At 44.5% G+C, this 17,926-nt stretch overlaps 1 protein-coding gene across 1 annotated transcript in view; it reads right to left on the bottom strand.

Moving 5' to 3' along the window:
- The window catches only part of LOC135226954 (probable E3 ubiquitin-protein ligase HERC1), a 93,399-nt gene extending 76,347 nt beyond the window's left edge, over positions 1 to 17,052 (bottom strand). The window contains exons 1-2 of the mRNA XM_064266637.1: positions 17,008 to 17,052; positions 14,242 to 14,367 (exon numbers count right to left, since the gene is read on the bottom strand). Coding sequence (XP_064122707.1) covers positions 14,242 to 14,367; positions 17,008 to 17,052 — 171 coding nt within the window. The remainder of the gene's footprint in view (positions 1 to 14,241; positions 14,368 to 17,007) is intronic.
- Between the last annotated feature and the right edge of the window lie 874 nt (positions 17,053 to 17,926).

The raw sequence follows: 17,926 nt of genomic DNA, 5'->3' as shown, positions 1-17,926 counted from the left end.
AGCGTGTGGCAACCTCCCCTGTCCGTGCACATGATGGTAGTGCCCCTTCTTCTCCCAGCCCTATTCGTCGCCGTAAAGACCTGAAGGCGCCTGTCAAGAGGTCGAAGGAAGTGAGCCAGAGGTGGTGCAGCCGGAGTGTTTGCTTGCTTCCAAGTCTTCCACTATAAGGGATTCTCCGTCAATCTTAGAGTGCTCGAATTCCCCCCTTCCCCCCTTCTCACGTACGTACGGCCGCCACGACGCCCGTGTCCGTTCATGGCCGTCTGGAGTCACCAGTTGAGGTAAGTGATGTGCCTAATGTTTCACTGGGTCCGTCTCAGAGGCTGACGCTTGGACCCAGCCCAGATAGGCTAGTAGAGATTTCAGACTGTTTACCTATTAACCCTTCTGTGATTTTTGGTGAAGAAAACGCGTTAGTGGAGGCTACACATCCTTCTCGTCGTCGGTCGCCGGTGCCAGAGCAGGAAGAAGGGGACACACAGGAGTTTCTGTCTCCCTTTTCGGAGGTTGTTGATCTCATTTGTGGGTTCAACAATTTGGAAAGTAGGACTCAGGATCAGTTGTCCTACACTCCTTGCTTGGAAGCCTTGGTGGGAGCTGCTCAGGACCCCAAATAGTCTCTCCAGCTGCCGTTGTCAGGGCACGTTCAGTCGGTCTTGCAGAAAGTTAACGCCTCTGTTTTCTGACCGGGACGGTTCCCTTCGCTCTAGAGGCTCTACCAAACTCCTAACCCCACCTCTCACAAGACATAGAAAGTACTATGCCAAACGAGCTCTGCATTTTTGTTGTCACGCCACCTTAACCCAAACGTCATTCGCCTGAAGCCGGGTTTGACATTGGAACAGGTGAGGTCAGTGGCTTCGTCCTTATCTCCGCAAGACGCCTTAGCCTTGGAATCTATGGCGGCCTCCATGTTGCAGACGGTTTCTTGGCTGGACCTCTGGTCTGTGGTGATTGCCAAGATAGCTTCTGACAGATCCCCTGATGGGTTGGTGAGTGCCGCCTCGCTTGCCAGTCTTTTGCAATCCGGGGGCAAGGCGTTTTCTTATTTGGCTCACCTCGGTGCCAATTTATGGGCTAATCTTCTTCTGGTTAGAAGGGATGCTGCTTTGTCTAGGATGAAGAGGTCGCTCGACACAGTCTTTGCTGGCCTTGAGGAACGGTGACCTGTTAGAATCGCAATTTTTGTTTCCACGGGCCAAACTCGACAATGCAATAGACCGACGTCGGGCTGACACCAAAGACCGTCTGGTGCCCCAGGCTGTGTCTAAATCAGAGCCACGCCCAACCTCGCAACTTTTGGCTCCCCTCCTCCCCCGGTCCAGCAGCAATCAAGGAGATAGTCCCCTGGTAGGTCATCGAGGACCTTGAGTTTGGCAGGGCCTTCCCGTTCGTCACAGCCCAAGTCTCAGGATCAACGCCCCTTTCGCACTCGTTCCTTTAAACCAAGAAGAGGCCCTAGGAGCAGAGGTCAAGGGGGCCGTCGGTAGGTTGGGCGCCTCTCCCTCTCCTGCGCCATGGGTGGGGGGGTGCCTGGCTGGCCATTGAGCCAAGTGGCAGTGTTACGGGGCGGAGAAGTGGGTGGTAGATGTCCTTCGGGTGGGATACCTTTTGCCATTCGACTTCTCTCCTCCTCTGTCGGACAAGCCGCAGCTCAGGAAGATTCTGAAGTTTTTGGCTCTTCAGGAGGAGGTGCAGAAGATGCTGGACAAGGATGCGATAGCGGAAGTAGTGTGTCCGTCACCATGGTTTTACAGTCACATCTTGGTGCCCAAGGCATCTGGAGGGTGGAGGCCTGTGATCGACTTACCCACCTTGAATAGCTTCATCAGAAAGACACGGTTCAAGATGGAGACCCCGCGCTCGGTGTTGGCAGCCGTGAGGGAAGGTAACTTCATGCTGTCGATGGACTTGAAGGACGCATACTTCCAAATCCCTGTTCATCCCACGTCCAGGAAGTTTCTTCGCTTCTCTCTGGCAGGCAAGATCTTCGAGTTCAAAGTCTTGTGCTTCGGGTTGACCACAGCCCCTCAAGTGTTCACAAGGGTCTTCTCTCTCGTGTCAAGTTGGGCCCATGCTCAGGGGATCCGTTTGCTGAGGTACCTCGACGATTGGTTGGTCTTGGCAGTTTCCAGGGAAAAGCTGCTGCAAGACAGGGATCGCCTTCTTCAGTTCTGCCTGGAACCTGGGTATTTTAGTCAACCAGGAAAAGTCGAACTCTACCCACTCAAAGGGATTCTCTACCTGGGCATGGGTCATCGATATGACAGTGGCAAGAGTTTTCCCGTCAGATCAGAGACCGGAGAAGTTGCGGGCTGTGGCGCACAACTTCCTCTCAAAGTCGCATCAGTCAGCTCATCGGTGGCAGGTTCTTCTGAGAGTCCTATCTTCCCTGGAGAAGCTGGTCCCTCATGGGCATCTTCATCTTCGGTCTCTGCAAATGGAGACTGGGGGAATTCTGGTCCCTCCCAGCAGGGGACTCTCCCGTTTATGGTCCTACTGTCTTTGAAAGTGAGAGAAGACCTTCGTTGATGGTTGGACGACCAGAATCTATTGAAGGGCGTCCCTCTGCGCTCTCTCCCTCCAGACTTCCTTCTGTTCTCGGACGCCTCCTTCGCAGGTTGGGGCACACACTTAGGCGGCCTCATCACTTCAGGCATTTGGGGTTTAGAGGACAAGCAGCTGCATATCAACGTCTTGGAGTTGAAGGCGGCTTTCCTGGGTCTGAAGGAGTTTCGGGGGATGGTAGAGGGTCACTCTGTCGTTCTCATATCGGACAACAACACGGTGGTAGTCTACGTGAACAAACGGAGGCCTAGTTTCTCAGCAGCTTCATGCCTTGACTGTCGAGCTTCACCAGTGGGCAATCAGCAATTCGCTAGAGCTTTCAGCCAGGTATATCCCAGGGAAACGGAACGTGGTCGCAGACGAACTCAGTCGCCGGGATCAGATCTTAGGTACAGAGTGGTCCCTTCATCAAGTGGTGGCAGACAGGCTTTTCCAGATTTGGGAGAGACCCATGCTGAACCTTTTCGTGACACGTTACAACAGGAAGCTGGAAGTGTTCTGTTCAGTGGTCCCAGATCCCTTGGCATTGGCAGAAGACGCATTCCAACATCCCTGGGACAACCTGGAGGTGTATGCCTTCCCTCCATTTTGTTTGATCCGTCAGGTTCTGAACAGGCTGTTGGGTTCACAGGGTCTCAGAATGACTCTGGTGGCCTGTGGCCTCAGGCGGAATGGTTTCCAGATCTGCTATCGTTGTTGTCGAAGATTCTGAGGGAGATTCCCCCTTGGCGGCATCTCCTGTGTCAGCCCCATGAAGAAAGGTTCCACCAGTCAGTAGAATCCCTGTCTCTTCACGGTTGGAGGCTATCAACTATCTCCTCCGAAAGAGAGGCTTTTCTCAGAAGTCAGCTAGGCACATGTCCAGCAATCTTAGGAAGTCAACCTCCGTGGTTTACCAAGGCAAATGGGCGATCTACTGTGCTTGGTGTCGTAAACGAGGTTTTTCTCCACTCGCGACCTCTATTCAGCGAATAGCAGACTTCTTAACCTTCCTCAGAGACGAGAAACGTTTGTCTGTGTCTGCTATTAGAGGCTACAGGGCGGCTCTGAGTTTGGTGTTACGCCTGATGGGTATCGACATCTCCTCTTCCAGGGAACTTTCCCTGCTAGTTAAGGGGTTTGAGCAGTCGTCTTCTCCTAGAGAGCTCAAGCCCCCAATGTAGGATGTTTCCTTGGTGCTTAAGAGCTTGACTAAGAGCCCATATGAGCCCTTACGCCGCTCATCTGATAGGAACCTGACGCTTAAGACAGTTTTCCTTTTGGCTTTGGCATCTTCCAAAAGGGTAGGAGAGCTCCACGGTCTGAGTTATGAGGTGAAGCACACCAGGGGTTGGAAGTCAGTGTCCTTCAAATTTGTTCCGGAGTTCGTGGCCAAGACCCAAAATCCCTCGGTGCATGACGACAGGTTCGCTTTGTTCTCCATTCCCTCTCTGACTAATTTTGTGGGTGGTGATGCTCAAGAGCTTTTGTTGTGCCCTGTCAGGGCCCTGCGTTACTATCTTAAAAGGACTCGGCACCTTAGACCAGGCTGCCGCAGGCTTTTTGTCAGTACAGGCCGTACGAAGAAAGAGGTGTCTAAGAATACTATCTCTTTTTGGATACGGGAAGTCATCAGACAGGCATACTTGACTCTTGATGATTCCATCGCCACGTCTGTGCAGGCTAGAGCACATGACGTTAGGGGTATTGGTCCCTCTCTGGCTTTAAAAAAGAACTTGGCTGTACATAGTGTGCTGAGCATTGGTACTTGGTTACGCCAGTCCACGTTCACCTCTTTCTATCTTAAGGATGTTGCCCACAGATCTATGGACACATTTTCCCTGGGTCCTGTGGTGGCTGCCCAACAGGTTGTGTAACTCATAGTTGCCCTTAACGGGGCACCTTTGTATCTTACCTAATATGATTGTGTGGATGAGAGAATGAGTGAGTTGGCTGGCCGCCTCCTTTCTCTTGTACCTTTCCTTCTTCCTTCGGGCGGTTTAAGGAATTGACACATCATTTGCTGGACTGGTCTGATACAGGTGAGTGAGGTAGTCATACTAGTAGTGTGGTCGTGCAGTATTCAATATCTTACCCACTATTTTGTAGCATACGCTCCGCTCCTGGGTAAGGAGGAGTCGGGAGTACTACAAACCTTAGTGCCCTGGTTTGTTTTTTGGACAGTCAGAGTTTTTCTTTGGTTCCCTATACAATGGTTATCCCATATATCATTGTATGTCTCTCAGGTTCTGAGTGGTTAGATTTTAGTGTATCTAGCTTTTCAACGGGCTTGTTCATGTATGAACAAATGATAAATTTTCTATGACAATTTGTATTTTTCATAGCTACAAACCTGAGGTCTTAACATTACACTGCCCGCCTCTAGCCGCCCCTCTTTTTGTTAAGTCATCCTGAGTTGGGAAAGACTGGCGTAGATGTTCGGCGTTTGACCACTCTTCACCCGATCTACGCATGCGTTGCCAGATACCACAAGATTCCTTGCTTTAATCTACTTCTTTACCAGATCCAGCTAGGCACTAGAAATTATCCTATTGTTAAGACCTCAGGTTTGTAGCTATGAAAAATACAAATTGTCATACAAAATTTGTCATTTTGTGACAGCTCAAAACAATTTTTCATTTTCTGGGCTCAGCCCGTGTCGCTACATGAAATGTCCCTTTAGCACACATTTCTAAGGTAAATTATTGCTAACATACCAGAGAAAAAAGCTAAAATGGAAATGTCAGAACATTCTGACTCGCTCACCTTACATAAAAGGTGTCGGTATGGTTTCTGGGGCAAGTGAAACCACTACCACGGGTCTCTTACCATTTAGATTCATCCCTCTTCGAAATCCCTCTACCAGAGAGGGCCGATGTAAGGCCCGCTCCCAGCTACGACTACTACTAGCGCCCCCAACGCTACCACCAGCGTCTCTACCGGTCATCCTTGGAGTTAGCCTGTCAAGCTTGGGCCCAAGGGTGGGGAAGTAAAGAAGGGTGGGATTTCACTGGGCGACACAGACCCTTGCCCAGAAATAGATTTTTCCTTCGTCAAAATCCCTTTTCTGGGCTCAGCCCGTGTCGCTACGTGAAATAGTACCGGAGAATTGGCCACAAGCTTGAGGAATGAACATAATAGATATTATAAGGATCAAATAAAAAACAATTAAGGTTAATTATTATAATCTAAAATAAGCTTATGAACTAGAGATGGTTATAATAAAGGCTTAAGATTAATTACAGTAACTTAATATTAACCTTAAAGATAGATACAATATCATAAAATATAAATTATGTGTGAGTAATCCTAAAATAAAATTAAGGAAACATCACAACTATGTAAAACATGTGGCATCTAAGGCATAGGAAAGGCTACATGGTGGCAGAGCCGCAGGAAGGACGTCAGTGAGGCAGGTAGAAAGGAGATCTAGATCTAAGTTACTATTACTACTTAAGCAGTGTCAAATCTACCACCAGCGCCTCTACTGGTCACCCTTTTCGTTAGCACCGTCCAGTTCGCACATGTTTTTCTTCGATCTGTGTTTTTGTGCTTTCTTTCTGGATTTATTTCACCATGGAACGCCAAGCCATCGCTGCATCTAAGTTAAGTACTGCTAGAATTGTTTCACCTGTTTTTAGCCGGTCAGAGGCCCGTTTAACCAATTTTATTTAGGTTATAATAAGACAGCGTCCCCGACGGCTTTGTTGCCGAGTCACCTTGCGCGGCTCGCTCCACGTGTTTCATTATTTCGTGCTTCTTCGGTCCCCTATACCGATGGCGCTCGAATATTTTAGCAGTACATACTTTCCATTGTGATTTTGCAGTTTTGACGTATTATTTTTATGCTTATCTTTACATGGGGGTTCCTTGAGCTCTCACGAGCTCGTAGCCTACATCGCTCCTTAGCTCAGAGTTCATGCATGCATGCATGTTCCTTTGTATTTAGGTCTGTGATAGGCTCCTTTAGGACATACGTCCTTCCTTTTAGTCCTGACCACCGCCCTACGTTCCTACGTATCAGCCTAGGCCAGCTCCTTGAGTCGCTAGTCGTCCTCCCTTTTTGGTTGGCTCAGCCTAGCTTCTCCAGGACTATGCTTTCTCTTGTCCTATATATTTTTCTTCTCCCCCCCCCCCCCCCCCGTGTTCTGTTAGGATATTTTTGTATTCATGACTTCTGAGACGGTTAGAGGTAGCCTAGGCCACCTCAGACCGCCTGGTCTGTCTTACCGCGTGGCTCACACCACGTTCGCGACGAGGCCGGGCGATCGCCATGAGCCACCCTGCGTCTGTTCCCCACGCTTCCTCCCCCCTCTAGGGGGGGGGAGTACTGCTCGTTCCCGTTGTCCCTGGCAACCATCCACTCCAGCGGCTTGGGGCTCCGGCTCCGCCAGGCCCCAGGTTTGGTGACTGTAGAAGAGCTCTGCCATGTATATATTTTACTGTTGCATGTTTACTTTTATTTCATTTACTGGTTGTATACATCCTTTATATTTGCTAAGTTGGCGGAGACCCCGCTCACCACCCGGGTTCACCACCTACTTATTTTGATACCTTTTTACGGCGGAGTCATCCTCCCCGCCATAATTGCTGGTCCCCGCCTGCTCCTCCCCCGCCGTTCTCGTACTCCTCGTTTCGGCGTATAGATTAGGTAACTCGGTTTCGGTGATTTTTCGTCCTCCGGCAACACTGGAGATGCACTGACTCTAGTTTTACCAATTCTATCGGACACCCACCACTTTACACGGCAGGAGAGCAAGTAGAGCCCAAGCTTTAATCTATCAAGTAACTCCAGTGTACTCCGATGTTATGATATATCACTTCTTGGACTTAGTCCAACAAGTTAGTGTTGATACTCATGTATCTTTTCACTTATAGGCCACCCACTGCCAGGAGTCAGGCTGCAACGCTGTCCTCCAGGACCCCTGTGGGCACGAGGTCTGCCGGACCCATGCTACCTGCGCCATCCGTTTTGGGGAGCTAGCTGTCTGGCATCATGAGAGCTAAACCATTTGCTATGAATTGGTGGACCAGGTCTCCTCCGGAGTAAGTACTTTGCCAGATACCAGGTTTTCTCATATATGATTTTGGCCTATATATACAGATCCTTCTGAGTGATATATCATTGCAGTTAATAACATAAATTAATCCTAAGTAGCTTAAGTATTTATACTGACCCTCTCTTTCAGACTGCTCAAGCGGTCAGGGACGCCGCCCAAACCACCCTGAAGGCCTGGGTCGGTGGATTCGGAAGGAACGTGGCCAAGGGGCAGCCTTATATCCTAGATAAGAAGATGGCTGCTCTTGTCTTCCCCGGCTGCAAGTCGACTTCATACGTCGACCCAGAAGCGGCCGTCCCTTACATCGCCACCATCCAGGAGCAAGTTGCCCAAGCTGTGAAGGAGCCAGGCAGTCAGGAATTCATGCAAGAAGTAACGGCTCTCAATTTGGACCTCGAGCCCATGGCGGTAGAGGCAGCAGGTAGGAGGTTGAGTGAGGCAGGTTTGGTAGGGGCTCAAGGTTTACCCTTGACCTCTAGATCTTCTTCCCCTGTTTCTTCTTCTTCTTCCTTCCAGGGATTCTCCGAGGATGGGCAATCGGTTAGACCGAAGTCCACCCAGGCGATCTCTAAAGTTAAAGGGTAGCGTGAGGTAAAAACGCTTCATAAGACTCTGTCCAAGAAGTCTGGTTCGGGTAGCTCTCAGAGATCTTCGGCTCACCATCCCGGAGGAGAGAAACCCAAGACTTCTTCTTACTCAAAAGGGTCCAGAAGAAAGTCTTCTAGGGACAAGGCTCAGCTCCTACCTGACCCTGAGCCTTCAACCTCAACAGGAGCACGTCCTAAGACTCCCAGGGAGAAACAGGAACCTACTTCCTTTGACTCGGACTCATTTACTGCAAACATTATGCAGCAAATGGGTAGTCTGGTAGGGAACTTGGTTCAGGACAAGTTCCAAGAGATGCTTTCCCACACCTCTTCTTCCTTTGAGGAGTCAGGCCAGTCAATCCGGGCCATCTCGGAAAGGCTGGCCAACCAGGAGAACCTCATAGCAGGTCTCCGGGAGAACCCTACGACAGGTCTTGCTCAGCCTGGTATGGCAGCCCAAGCCATGCCGGACTACAATACTCTCCCTCCTTACACGGCGAGCAATCCCTGGAGGATATCGTCATATGCCCCCTTCAAGGACGGGATGCTGACGTTGGCAGACTGTGGAACTTGAAGGCTTGAGGACTTCGAGTTCCACCCAGCAAATCTGCAGCCCCCCTTCATTGGTTACACCCGCCTTACGGAGGCAGCCATGAGGAGAGAGGATAAGATCCCTAAAGAAACAGTAATCTTCGGCCGGGATCAAGCCAAACGAGACTGGCTAAGAAGCCTAGACGATTGGGACTGCGTGAATACCAGGATCCAAGCGTTTAAGAGCGCTTTCACCATGTTCGTAGTGGACGGAGAAAGACCCATCCCGTTCACTACGAAGGTGGCGGAGCTGACCATGCAGGCCGCTATGAGGGACGAGCCAATGCCGCAGCTCCGGGAAACAGAGCCCACATCACTCCTCCTCCCTGGTATGGAAGATCTATGGGCAGATCTCCCGGACACCTTTTCGGTCGGGAAATTGAAACCAGACTGTGCCATCACTCAGTTTAGTGAACGGCTACCTAGACTTCCAGACAGTCTCATTCAGGCCAAATTCTATGCCCGAACGAGACTATCCAGATCCCTCAATACTCTGATCATGACAGAGGTTTCAGCCGTTACATATGGTGATGAACCTTTGTTTAAACTGATAGCCAAATCACATTTGCACACAGTACAATGTGATTTGTACGACTTCATCGTGGCAAGGCGTAACTGCAGGAAACATGTCCTGCAAGAAGCCACCATCCATCACGAGCCAAATAAGTTACTGGCTGCTTCGATCTGGGGTGCTGACCTTTTCCCAGAATCGATTGTAAATTCAGTGCAGTGTGAGGCTACAAGACTCAACCAGAGTCTTAAAGTTCACTGGGGACTCTCCAGCAAAAGGAAACCTGAGTCGACTTCTTCATCCAAGAAGGCAAAGAAGCCTAGAAATTCCAGCCTTTCCAGGCTCCCCAGCAACAACCAATGGTTCAGGCGGTTCTGGTCTCTCAGGTGCCGCAACCATCTACATCAAAGGCACAGCCTCAGCAACAGTTTCTGCTGCTGACGTCTCCTCAGGGTCAAGCCTCCACCTCCTTCGCTGTCTCCCCGGCCTTCAACCCAGTATTTGAAGGCCAGTCGTTTCAACCTTTCAACAGGTTCGGCAGGGGTAGCAGGGCTAGAGGTGCCTTTCGCCAGAGAGGCGGCGGAAGAGCATCCAGCCAGGGTAAGTACTTACGAGGAGGGCAAGGGACACGCCCTTCCCCGAGCCAGTGAGAACCCTCAGGTAGGAGGGAGACTGTTCCTCTTTCGTCACAGATGGAGGTTCAGCAGCTGGGCACAGAGCATTGTGTCCAAAGGCCTAGGATGGAGCTGGACCAAAGGTCCTCCTCCATCCAAAATCTTCTATCAACAACCGACAGCGGAATTGATAGAGTATGCCCAAGAACTCCTTCAGAAAGGAGTAGTGTCAAGAGTCAAGCATTTAAAGTTTCAAGGTCGCTTGTTCAGCGTGCCAAAGAAAGGCTCAAACAAACGAAGAATAATTCTAGACTTGTCCCGTCTAAACTTATTTATTCGTTGCGACAAGTTCAGAATGCTATCTCGCAGGTGCGGACCTTACTACCCTTTGGGGCCGTTCACCACCTCTATAGATCTTACAGACGCATACTATCATGTTCCAGTAGCAAGACACTTCTGCCCGTTTCTAGGTTTCTGACTAGGGAACCAGGCATTCTCCTTCAAGGTAATGCCTTTCGGGCTCAATGTAGCCCCCAGGATTTTCACGAAATTGGCGGAGACAGTGGTTCAACAACTCAGGTCTCAAGGAATAATGTTAGTTGTGTATCTGGACGATTGGCTCGTTTGGGCCACAAACATCGAAGAATGCCACAAAGCAACGGTCAAAGTAATTCAGTTTTTGGAACACCTGGGATTTCAGATAAACAAGACCAAGTCCAGGTTGACACCGGACTCTCGCTTTCAGTGGCTGGGCATTCAGTGGGACTTGAACTCACACACACTATCAATTCCGTCGTCGAAGAGAAGAGAAATAGCCAAAGCAACCAGACAATTTCTCAAGTGCAAACAAACGTCTCGGAGGAGCCAGGAAAGGATCCTGGGCTCTCTTCAATTTGCCTCAGTAACGGACGTTCTGCTAAAGGCAAAACTCAAAGACATAAACCCGTCTGGCGCTCAAGGGCAACCAACAGATCCCGGGACAAGCTGTCCGCTATCCCGGCGATACTACACAAGCGCCTCCGCCCCTGGGCGGAGGTCAAGAATCTGTCGAAGTCAATTCCTTTTCAGTTCCCTCCGCCAACATTAGTTATCCACACGGATGCTTCACTAGGCGCCTGGGGAGCATACTCTCAGTACAAGAAAGTACAGGGGACTTGGTCCCTTCCATTCCGCCGGCTCCATATCAATGTACTGGAAGCTATGGCAGTATTCCTCACCCTGAAAAAACTTCAACCAGCCAAGAGATCTCACATCAAACTGGTGCTGGAGAGTGCAGTAGTAGTACACTGCATCAACAGGGGAGGCTCCAAGTCAAGCCATGTGAACCATGGCATGATAGCCATATTCTCTCTGGCAGCCAAGAACAAATGGCACCTGTCCGCCACACACCTAGCGGGAGTAAAGAACGTGATAGCAGATGCGCTATCTCGCTCAGTCCCACTAGAATCGGAGTGGTCCCTGGACAGACAGTCATTCAATTGGATCTGTCAACAGGTTCCAGGGCTCCAGATGGATCTTTTCGCCACAGAGTCAAATCACAAACTTCCTTGCTATGTGGCTCCCAACCTGGACCCTCTGGCTTATGCAACGGACGCCATGGCTATAGACTGGAATCAATGGAAGATTTACATCTTTCCTCCGGTGAATCTTCTTCTGAAGGTTCTGAACAAACTCAGGACCTTCAAGGGACGAGTCGCTAGTAGCCCCCAATTGGCCCAAGAGCAACTGGTTCCCACTTCTATTGGAATTGGGTATCCGACCTCAATGGATTCCCAATCCCAAACTATCCCAACTAGTACAAATGAAGACTGTGTTCGCTTCCTCAGGAATTCTCAAAACCCTAACTTTATGGACTTCATGAAGTTTGCGGCAAAAAGGGATGCTGATATCGATCCTCAAAACATCCTATTCTTAGAATCGGATAAAAGAGAGTCGACCCTTCGCCAATATGACTCAGCCGTTAAAAAACTAGCTATTTTTCTGAGGAAGACCAAATCTCAAACCATGACAACCAACCTGGCTATTTCCTTCTTTAGATCATTATTTGAAAAAGGTTTAGCAGCTACTACTATTACTACTACTAAATCGGCATTAAAGAAAATCTTCCAGTTTGGTTTCAAAATAGATCTAACAGACTCTTATTTTTCATCTATCCCTAGAGCCTGTGCTAGGCTCAGACCATGGTTCTTAAATGATGTTCTCAAACTGGCCTCAGATACTGATAACAATTCATGTGACTTTTTACCACTCCTGAGGAAAACATTATTTCTTTTAAGTCTAGCCTCAGGAGCCAGGGTATCTGAACTGTCGGCTCTATCTAGAGACTCAGGTCATATAGAATTTCTTCCTTCAGGAGAAGTATTACTTTCTCCAGATCGTCAATTTTTAGCTAAAAATGAGGATCCACTAATGAGATGGGCCCCTTGGAAGATTCTCCCACTTCCTCAGGACCCTTCTTTATGTCCAGTTACTGCCCTAAGAGCATATCTTAACAGAACGGCCATAAAATCCTCAAGCCCTTTATTCATGAGGGAAAAGGGTGGTACCATTTCCTTAAAGGGAATTAGGCAGCAAATATTATATTTCATTAAACAAGCCAACCCAGAATCATTCCCCAAGGTACACAATATTAGGGCAGTAGCTACCTCAGTCAACTATTTTCAACATATGAATTTTGATGATCTGAAAAAGTATACAGGCTGGAAATCTCTGACAGTGTTCAAACGACACTACCTCAAGTCCTTAGAAGCTCTTAAATTTCCCAGCAGTGGCAGCGGGAAACACAGTTTCTCTCCTGAACTCGCTTAAAGTTAGTAATAGTAGCTTAGATCTAGATCTTTCTACCTGCCTCACTGACGTCCTACCTGCGGCTCTGCCACCATGTAGCCTTTCCTATGCCTTAGATGCCACATGTTGTACATAGTTGTGATATTTCCTTAATTTTATTTTAGGATTACTCACACGTAATTTATATTTTATGATATTGTATCTATCTTTAAGGTTAATATTAAGTTACTGTAATTAATCTTAAGCCTTTATTATAATCATCTCTAGTTCATAAACTTATTTTAGATTATAATAATTAACCTTAACTGTTTTTTATTTGATCCTTACAATATCTATTATGTTAATTCCTCAAGCTTGTGGCCAATTCTCTGGTACTATTTCACGTAGCGACATGGGCTGAGCCCAGAAAAGGGATTTTGACGAAGGAAAAATCTATTTCTGGGCAAGGGCCCGTGTCGCCCAGTGAAATCCCACCCTTCTTATATTCCCCACCCTTGGGCCCTAGCTTGACAGGCTAACTCCAAGGATGACCGGTAGAGGCGCTGGTGGTAGCGTTGGGGGCGCTAGTAGTAGTCGTAGCTGGGAGGGGGCCTTACATCGGCCCTCTCTGGTAGAGGAATTTCGAAGAGGGATGAATCTAAATGGTAAGAGACCCGTGGTAGTGGTTTCACTTGCCCCAGAAACCATACCGACACCTTTTATATAAGGTGAGCAAGTCAGAATGTTCTGACATTTACATTTTAGCTTTTTTCTCTGGTATGTTAGCAATAATTTACCTTAGAAATGTGTGCTAAAGGAACATTTCACTGGGCGACACGGGCCCTTGCTCAGAAATAGATTTTTCCTTCGTCAAAATCCCTTATCTAATACGTATGTTATAAGAGCAAACTTATTGCTATTTGCCGCATAAGAAAAACAAAACTACCAAACCTTTACCATAATAAAGATATTCCTACTATATTGGTTATGAAACTTCAACAATAATGTGCTGTACTTAAAGCAAAATTCCAACTTTGAATGTACAATTCTTTCATGGTGGTCAGCAACTTGAAAAATTTTTTTTTGATTGTGAAACAGATGAAACACTCATCAATGTACAAGTAATACACTGCTCAGCAAACTGGCAGGTGGCAAATGCCAATCTTGCATCATGGACTGAGTATTTATGAGCCATGTTAAACAAATTTATAAAAATCTAGTTAAATGTTAATTTGAAAAACCTAAATTCTGTACAGATTTCCAAAATTTAGAGGATTTTAAAATTAAGCTTTTTTCAAAATACCCACATGTAAAATAATGTACAACTGACCTCAGGAAATAAACATGCATGGACTCCTTCACAATCCCCATAAGATTCAAAGCAACAAAAATGCTACAGATTCACCATATTACATATCAACAAGGACAAAATTAGCAGCATGTAGATACAAATACAGTACTAAGACATTTAACAACTAACAAATGCCAAATAAAAAAATCCCTTTCATGCACATTAAAAACTGATTAAAAGTTCAATTTTAAAGTTGATAAATTGAAAAACTTACCGATGGTAGTAATGAACCACAAGCTTTCTCAATTGAGCCATACTGTTTGAAATCCTCCTCTGTCTTTTCAGCTAGTTGAGCAGGAGTTAACAGTGTCAGCATTAATTCTAAGGCCTCTAATCGTGACTGGAATACAAACACCAAACACTAGTATTCTGTATCATACAAAATTTGAACAACATGCAGCAAAACTGGACTTCTTAATAAAAAGAAACAGCAAATTGTGCACAGTGGACACCCATTACACTTCAGCAGTCATGTGAATTCCAAAGGATATTTTAGAACCATAAACCTAAATGTAACCTAGATATGTGATACACATTAAATGTGCTAACAACCAAAGAAAACAAAAAACTAAAACATGTTGAATTTTCACAATGAGGGGTTGTCATGACTTAAAATTAGTACTGTATTTGAAAAGTTTGATTTTAACCAAGTAAAAGGTGCTTAAAGGACTCAGTTGCCTTAAACTGCTCACAGAACAAAAAACTGTAAAAAAATTATTTGTATATCACACAAATAAACTTCAGGGATTACTAATATCAGTCAGCTTGTTTGAAAGACCAAAAATAGGATCCAACATACATAACAAGGGAACAACAAACCATTCTATTACCAAGTAATTCACTGAGAAGACTTTTTTAAAGGTAATTTCTCCAAAAGAATATTTACCATGGTTAACAATTAGCAGTTTCATTAAAAAATTGAGTTAAAATTTTTCTCTCTCATATTAATAGCTGTTATAAACATCTGAATGAAATTAAAGCTATGGCCTCAGTTTTCTTTACATTTAGTTGGGAGGGGGGAAGAAACGTGGTATAAAATTTAAGCATGATAAATCAACAGGGGGAGGCAGATCATCATGGAGTAAAATTTCTAGTAGTTTCTCAGTCTTTAATGAACGACTATACATGACAGCAAGTTGTGGAAGAGTCCATATAATACAATCAATGGTAGACTGAATGGCTTGTATTTGACCAGTAAGAACTGTTCCAAAAGGGTGTGAATACAAAATGATGTCATTTTTTCACAATTATAGCATAATTCACACTGTTAGCAGTCTTAGATCTTAGTAAAAATCATAAAGATGAACTTGTCTGTGTTAAATTTTGTTGTATTTAAGAATCAACACCCTGTAATATGTTTACTTAACAGTATTCATGAAGTGTACTACACATATAGACTAACAAGTATCTGAGGTAAGAGATGGGTAAGATAGTTAAAAATTTCAATGATTAATTAAACAAGCACTTAGTTCATAACAGAAGTGAGTTATTCCCATAAAACCCTCTTGTTAACTCTTGATTAATTAATGGATATGTATAAATTTTGTGATAGAAATTTAACAACTTCATTTTAGCTAAGGTTCTTTTCAAAAGAGACTATTGTTTCTTATATGTGTCTTTATGAGACAGTATATTTTCTTAGGATATTATTATTAGGGCATGAGACCAGGCTTTCTCTTGTTAAGTTCATTTAGTCAAGCTAACAGATGAATGGAAGGACCCTTGAGCTCTAATTCAAATTCTTCTATGCCATATTCAGGTCTACTGACATTATTTTTCTTTCAATTGGTCACAAAGAGGGAAGCAAATTTAACGTGTTAATGGTAGAAACCACTGAAGTTGGCTGATTTCTACAGGTCTGCAGAATTATCCTCTCTTATTCCCCATCAGTGGGATATGTGGAAATACTTGAAAGTAAGCAGAATATATAGTATATTGAATAGTCAAGGGAAGATTACCTGAGAGGAGAAATTACTGGAAAATTACTTTGCAAACAAGGTGCTACATCACTGAGCATATGCAGCTGGTATCAAAAATTATCAGTGAGACTAGGTGGTTGGATTCTGCTGTGTAATTACCATTAAGTTTAAGGACTTGACTTTACAAGGCAGCTTTAAAATGCCCTACAGGAGAAATTTGGCCTTTGTGATTTCTGCTACCACTTTCAATAGTTTATTGGTACCAGCTATATGGAAAGATGATTCTCCATTTGGTGTGCAGAAAGAGACACTGGCATCAAAGTTGAAGTCAAGCATTAGATCTCTTCTTTCCGTATTCCCCTTAACCTCCTTTTATTTCTAACTAATGAACACCATGTTCCTTGGATCTTGAATTTCAAGTCAATGGACCCTGTGGGTACTTATAACATGAATAGGGCTCATCTTCTGAATAATAATAATAATAATAACTAATAATAATAATAATAATAATAATAAATAATAATAATAATAATAATAATAATGAATAATAATAATAATAAGAATAATAATAAATAATAATAATAATAATAATAATAATAATAATTAATAATAATAATAATAATAATAATAATAATAATAATAATAATAATAATAATAACAACAACAACAACAACAACACCATTATAGACCACAGTCACGTTATTTACTTCCACTGATTTCTATTGTGTAAGTTGAAACTTCTGATTCTACCAATACCAATGTATTTGGGGAGAAGTGGAAGCTCAGATATCTATATAAATAGTCAATATAAGCCTTCTCTTCTGTGCATAAGTATCACTGTAGCACTACCATTATTGCACACAGACAACGATACTTTTGTATGCAGATTCAGTGATAAAGACAAAGAAATTCAATGGCCTAACAGACCTGTATTCCATTGTGTGCTGAGTATAATATCTAAGGTTGAGAACTAGAAGCGCCAATGTCATAAAACCATGTTTTCAGAAAAACGCATTTAAAATATTGCTTCCTTTAATAAAATTCAGGTAAGTACAACAAACGAAAGCTTTTTTGGGGGTGATTGCTAATCTTATAACATTGGCCATTATAGCACTGAAACAGAGATAAATTTCTAGTTAGTGACGGTCTTAACTACAATTGGCCATTTTTTGACATTGGCCCTTTTAGTTCTCAGCCCTAGATATGTATCAATGAGTATTATATAATGCATATAGAGTATTAAACGAATTAGTACTAACTTTAAAAGAGTATCTTACCTCAGCTCTGGTTTGCTGAGTAACCATAGATGACAATATGACATCAGGGCCTGGAGGTAGGTTAAGACCAGTTTTCACAGAGGCTAACTGATGTCTTCAGCCCAACAACCTCAGTATTCAACACAACGACCAATAACCAGGGCAGTCACTTCATCCAATGACCTACAAAATTTTAGTAACATTGTTAACTATCTGAACATTACAAAAACATTATAAATCTTAAATGTGTACCTTGCAAAACATTTTAGTTTTTGGAAAAAGTACCTTGCAAAAAATGAAACTTCATTTCTGGAAGAAATGTCTAGACCTCTGCAAAGGTTTACCTCCCATACATGATAAAATTATCATTGTCATACAGTTATAAAAAAGTTCCTCCATTAAAAATCTATACTATAAACAAAACTGTACATACTAATTCTACAGTAACTAAGAAATGGCAATGATATCAGCACTACTCAAATTACTGAAAGCCATGTTCTCTAAACTATTTTCTTCAACTACTTAATACCTGACTTAACAAGAAAATGGAATTACAATAAGTTTCTTTCAAACTACTTTCTGGGCTCAGCTCGTGTCGGCCTATGAAAGGATCCTTAATATCATTCTTTCTAGGTAAAATTAATCTAAAATTACCAGAGAAAAACAAAATTAAGAAAATGTCAGTAAAACTGACTCGCTCACTCTTAAAAAGAAGTGTCGGTAT

This window comes from Macrobrachium nipponense, chromosome 15 (assembly GCF_015104395.2).
Source record: "Macrobrachium nipponense isolate FS-2020 chromosome 15, ASM1510439v2, whole genome shotgun sequence".
In the NCBI taxonomy this organism is placed as follows: domain Eukaryota; kingdom Metazoa; phylum Arthropoda; class Malacostraca; order Decapoda; family Palaemonidae; genus Macrobrachium; species Macrobrachium nipponense.
This window is presented reverse-complemented; position numbering and strand designations above follow the sequence as displayed.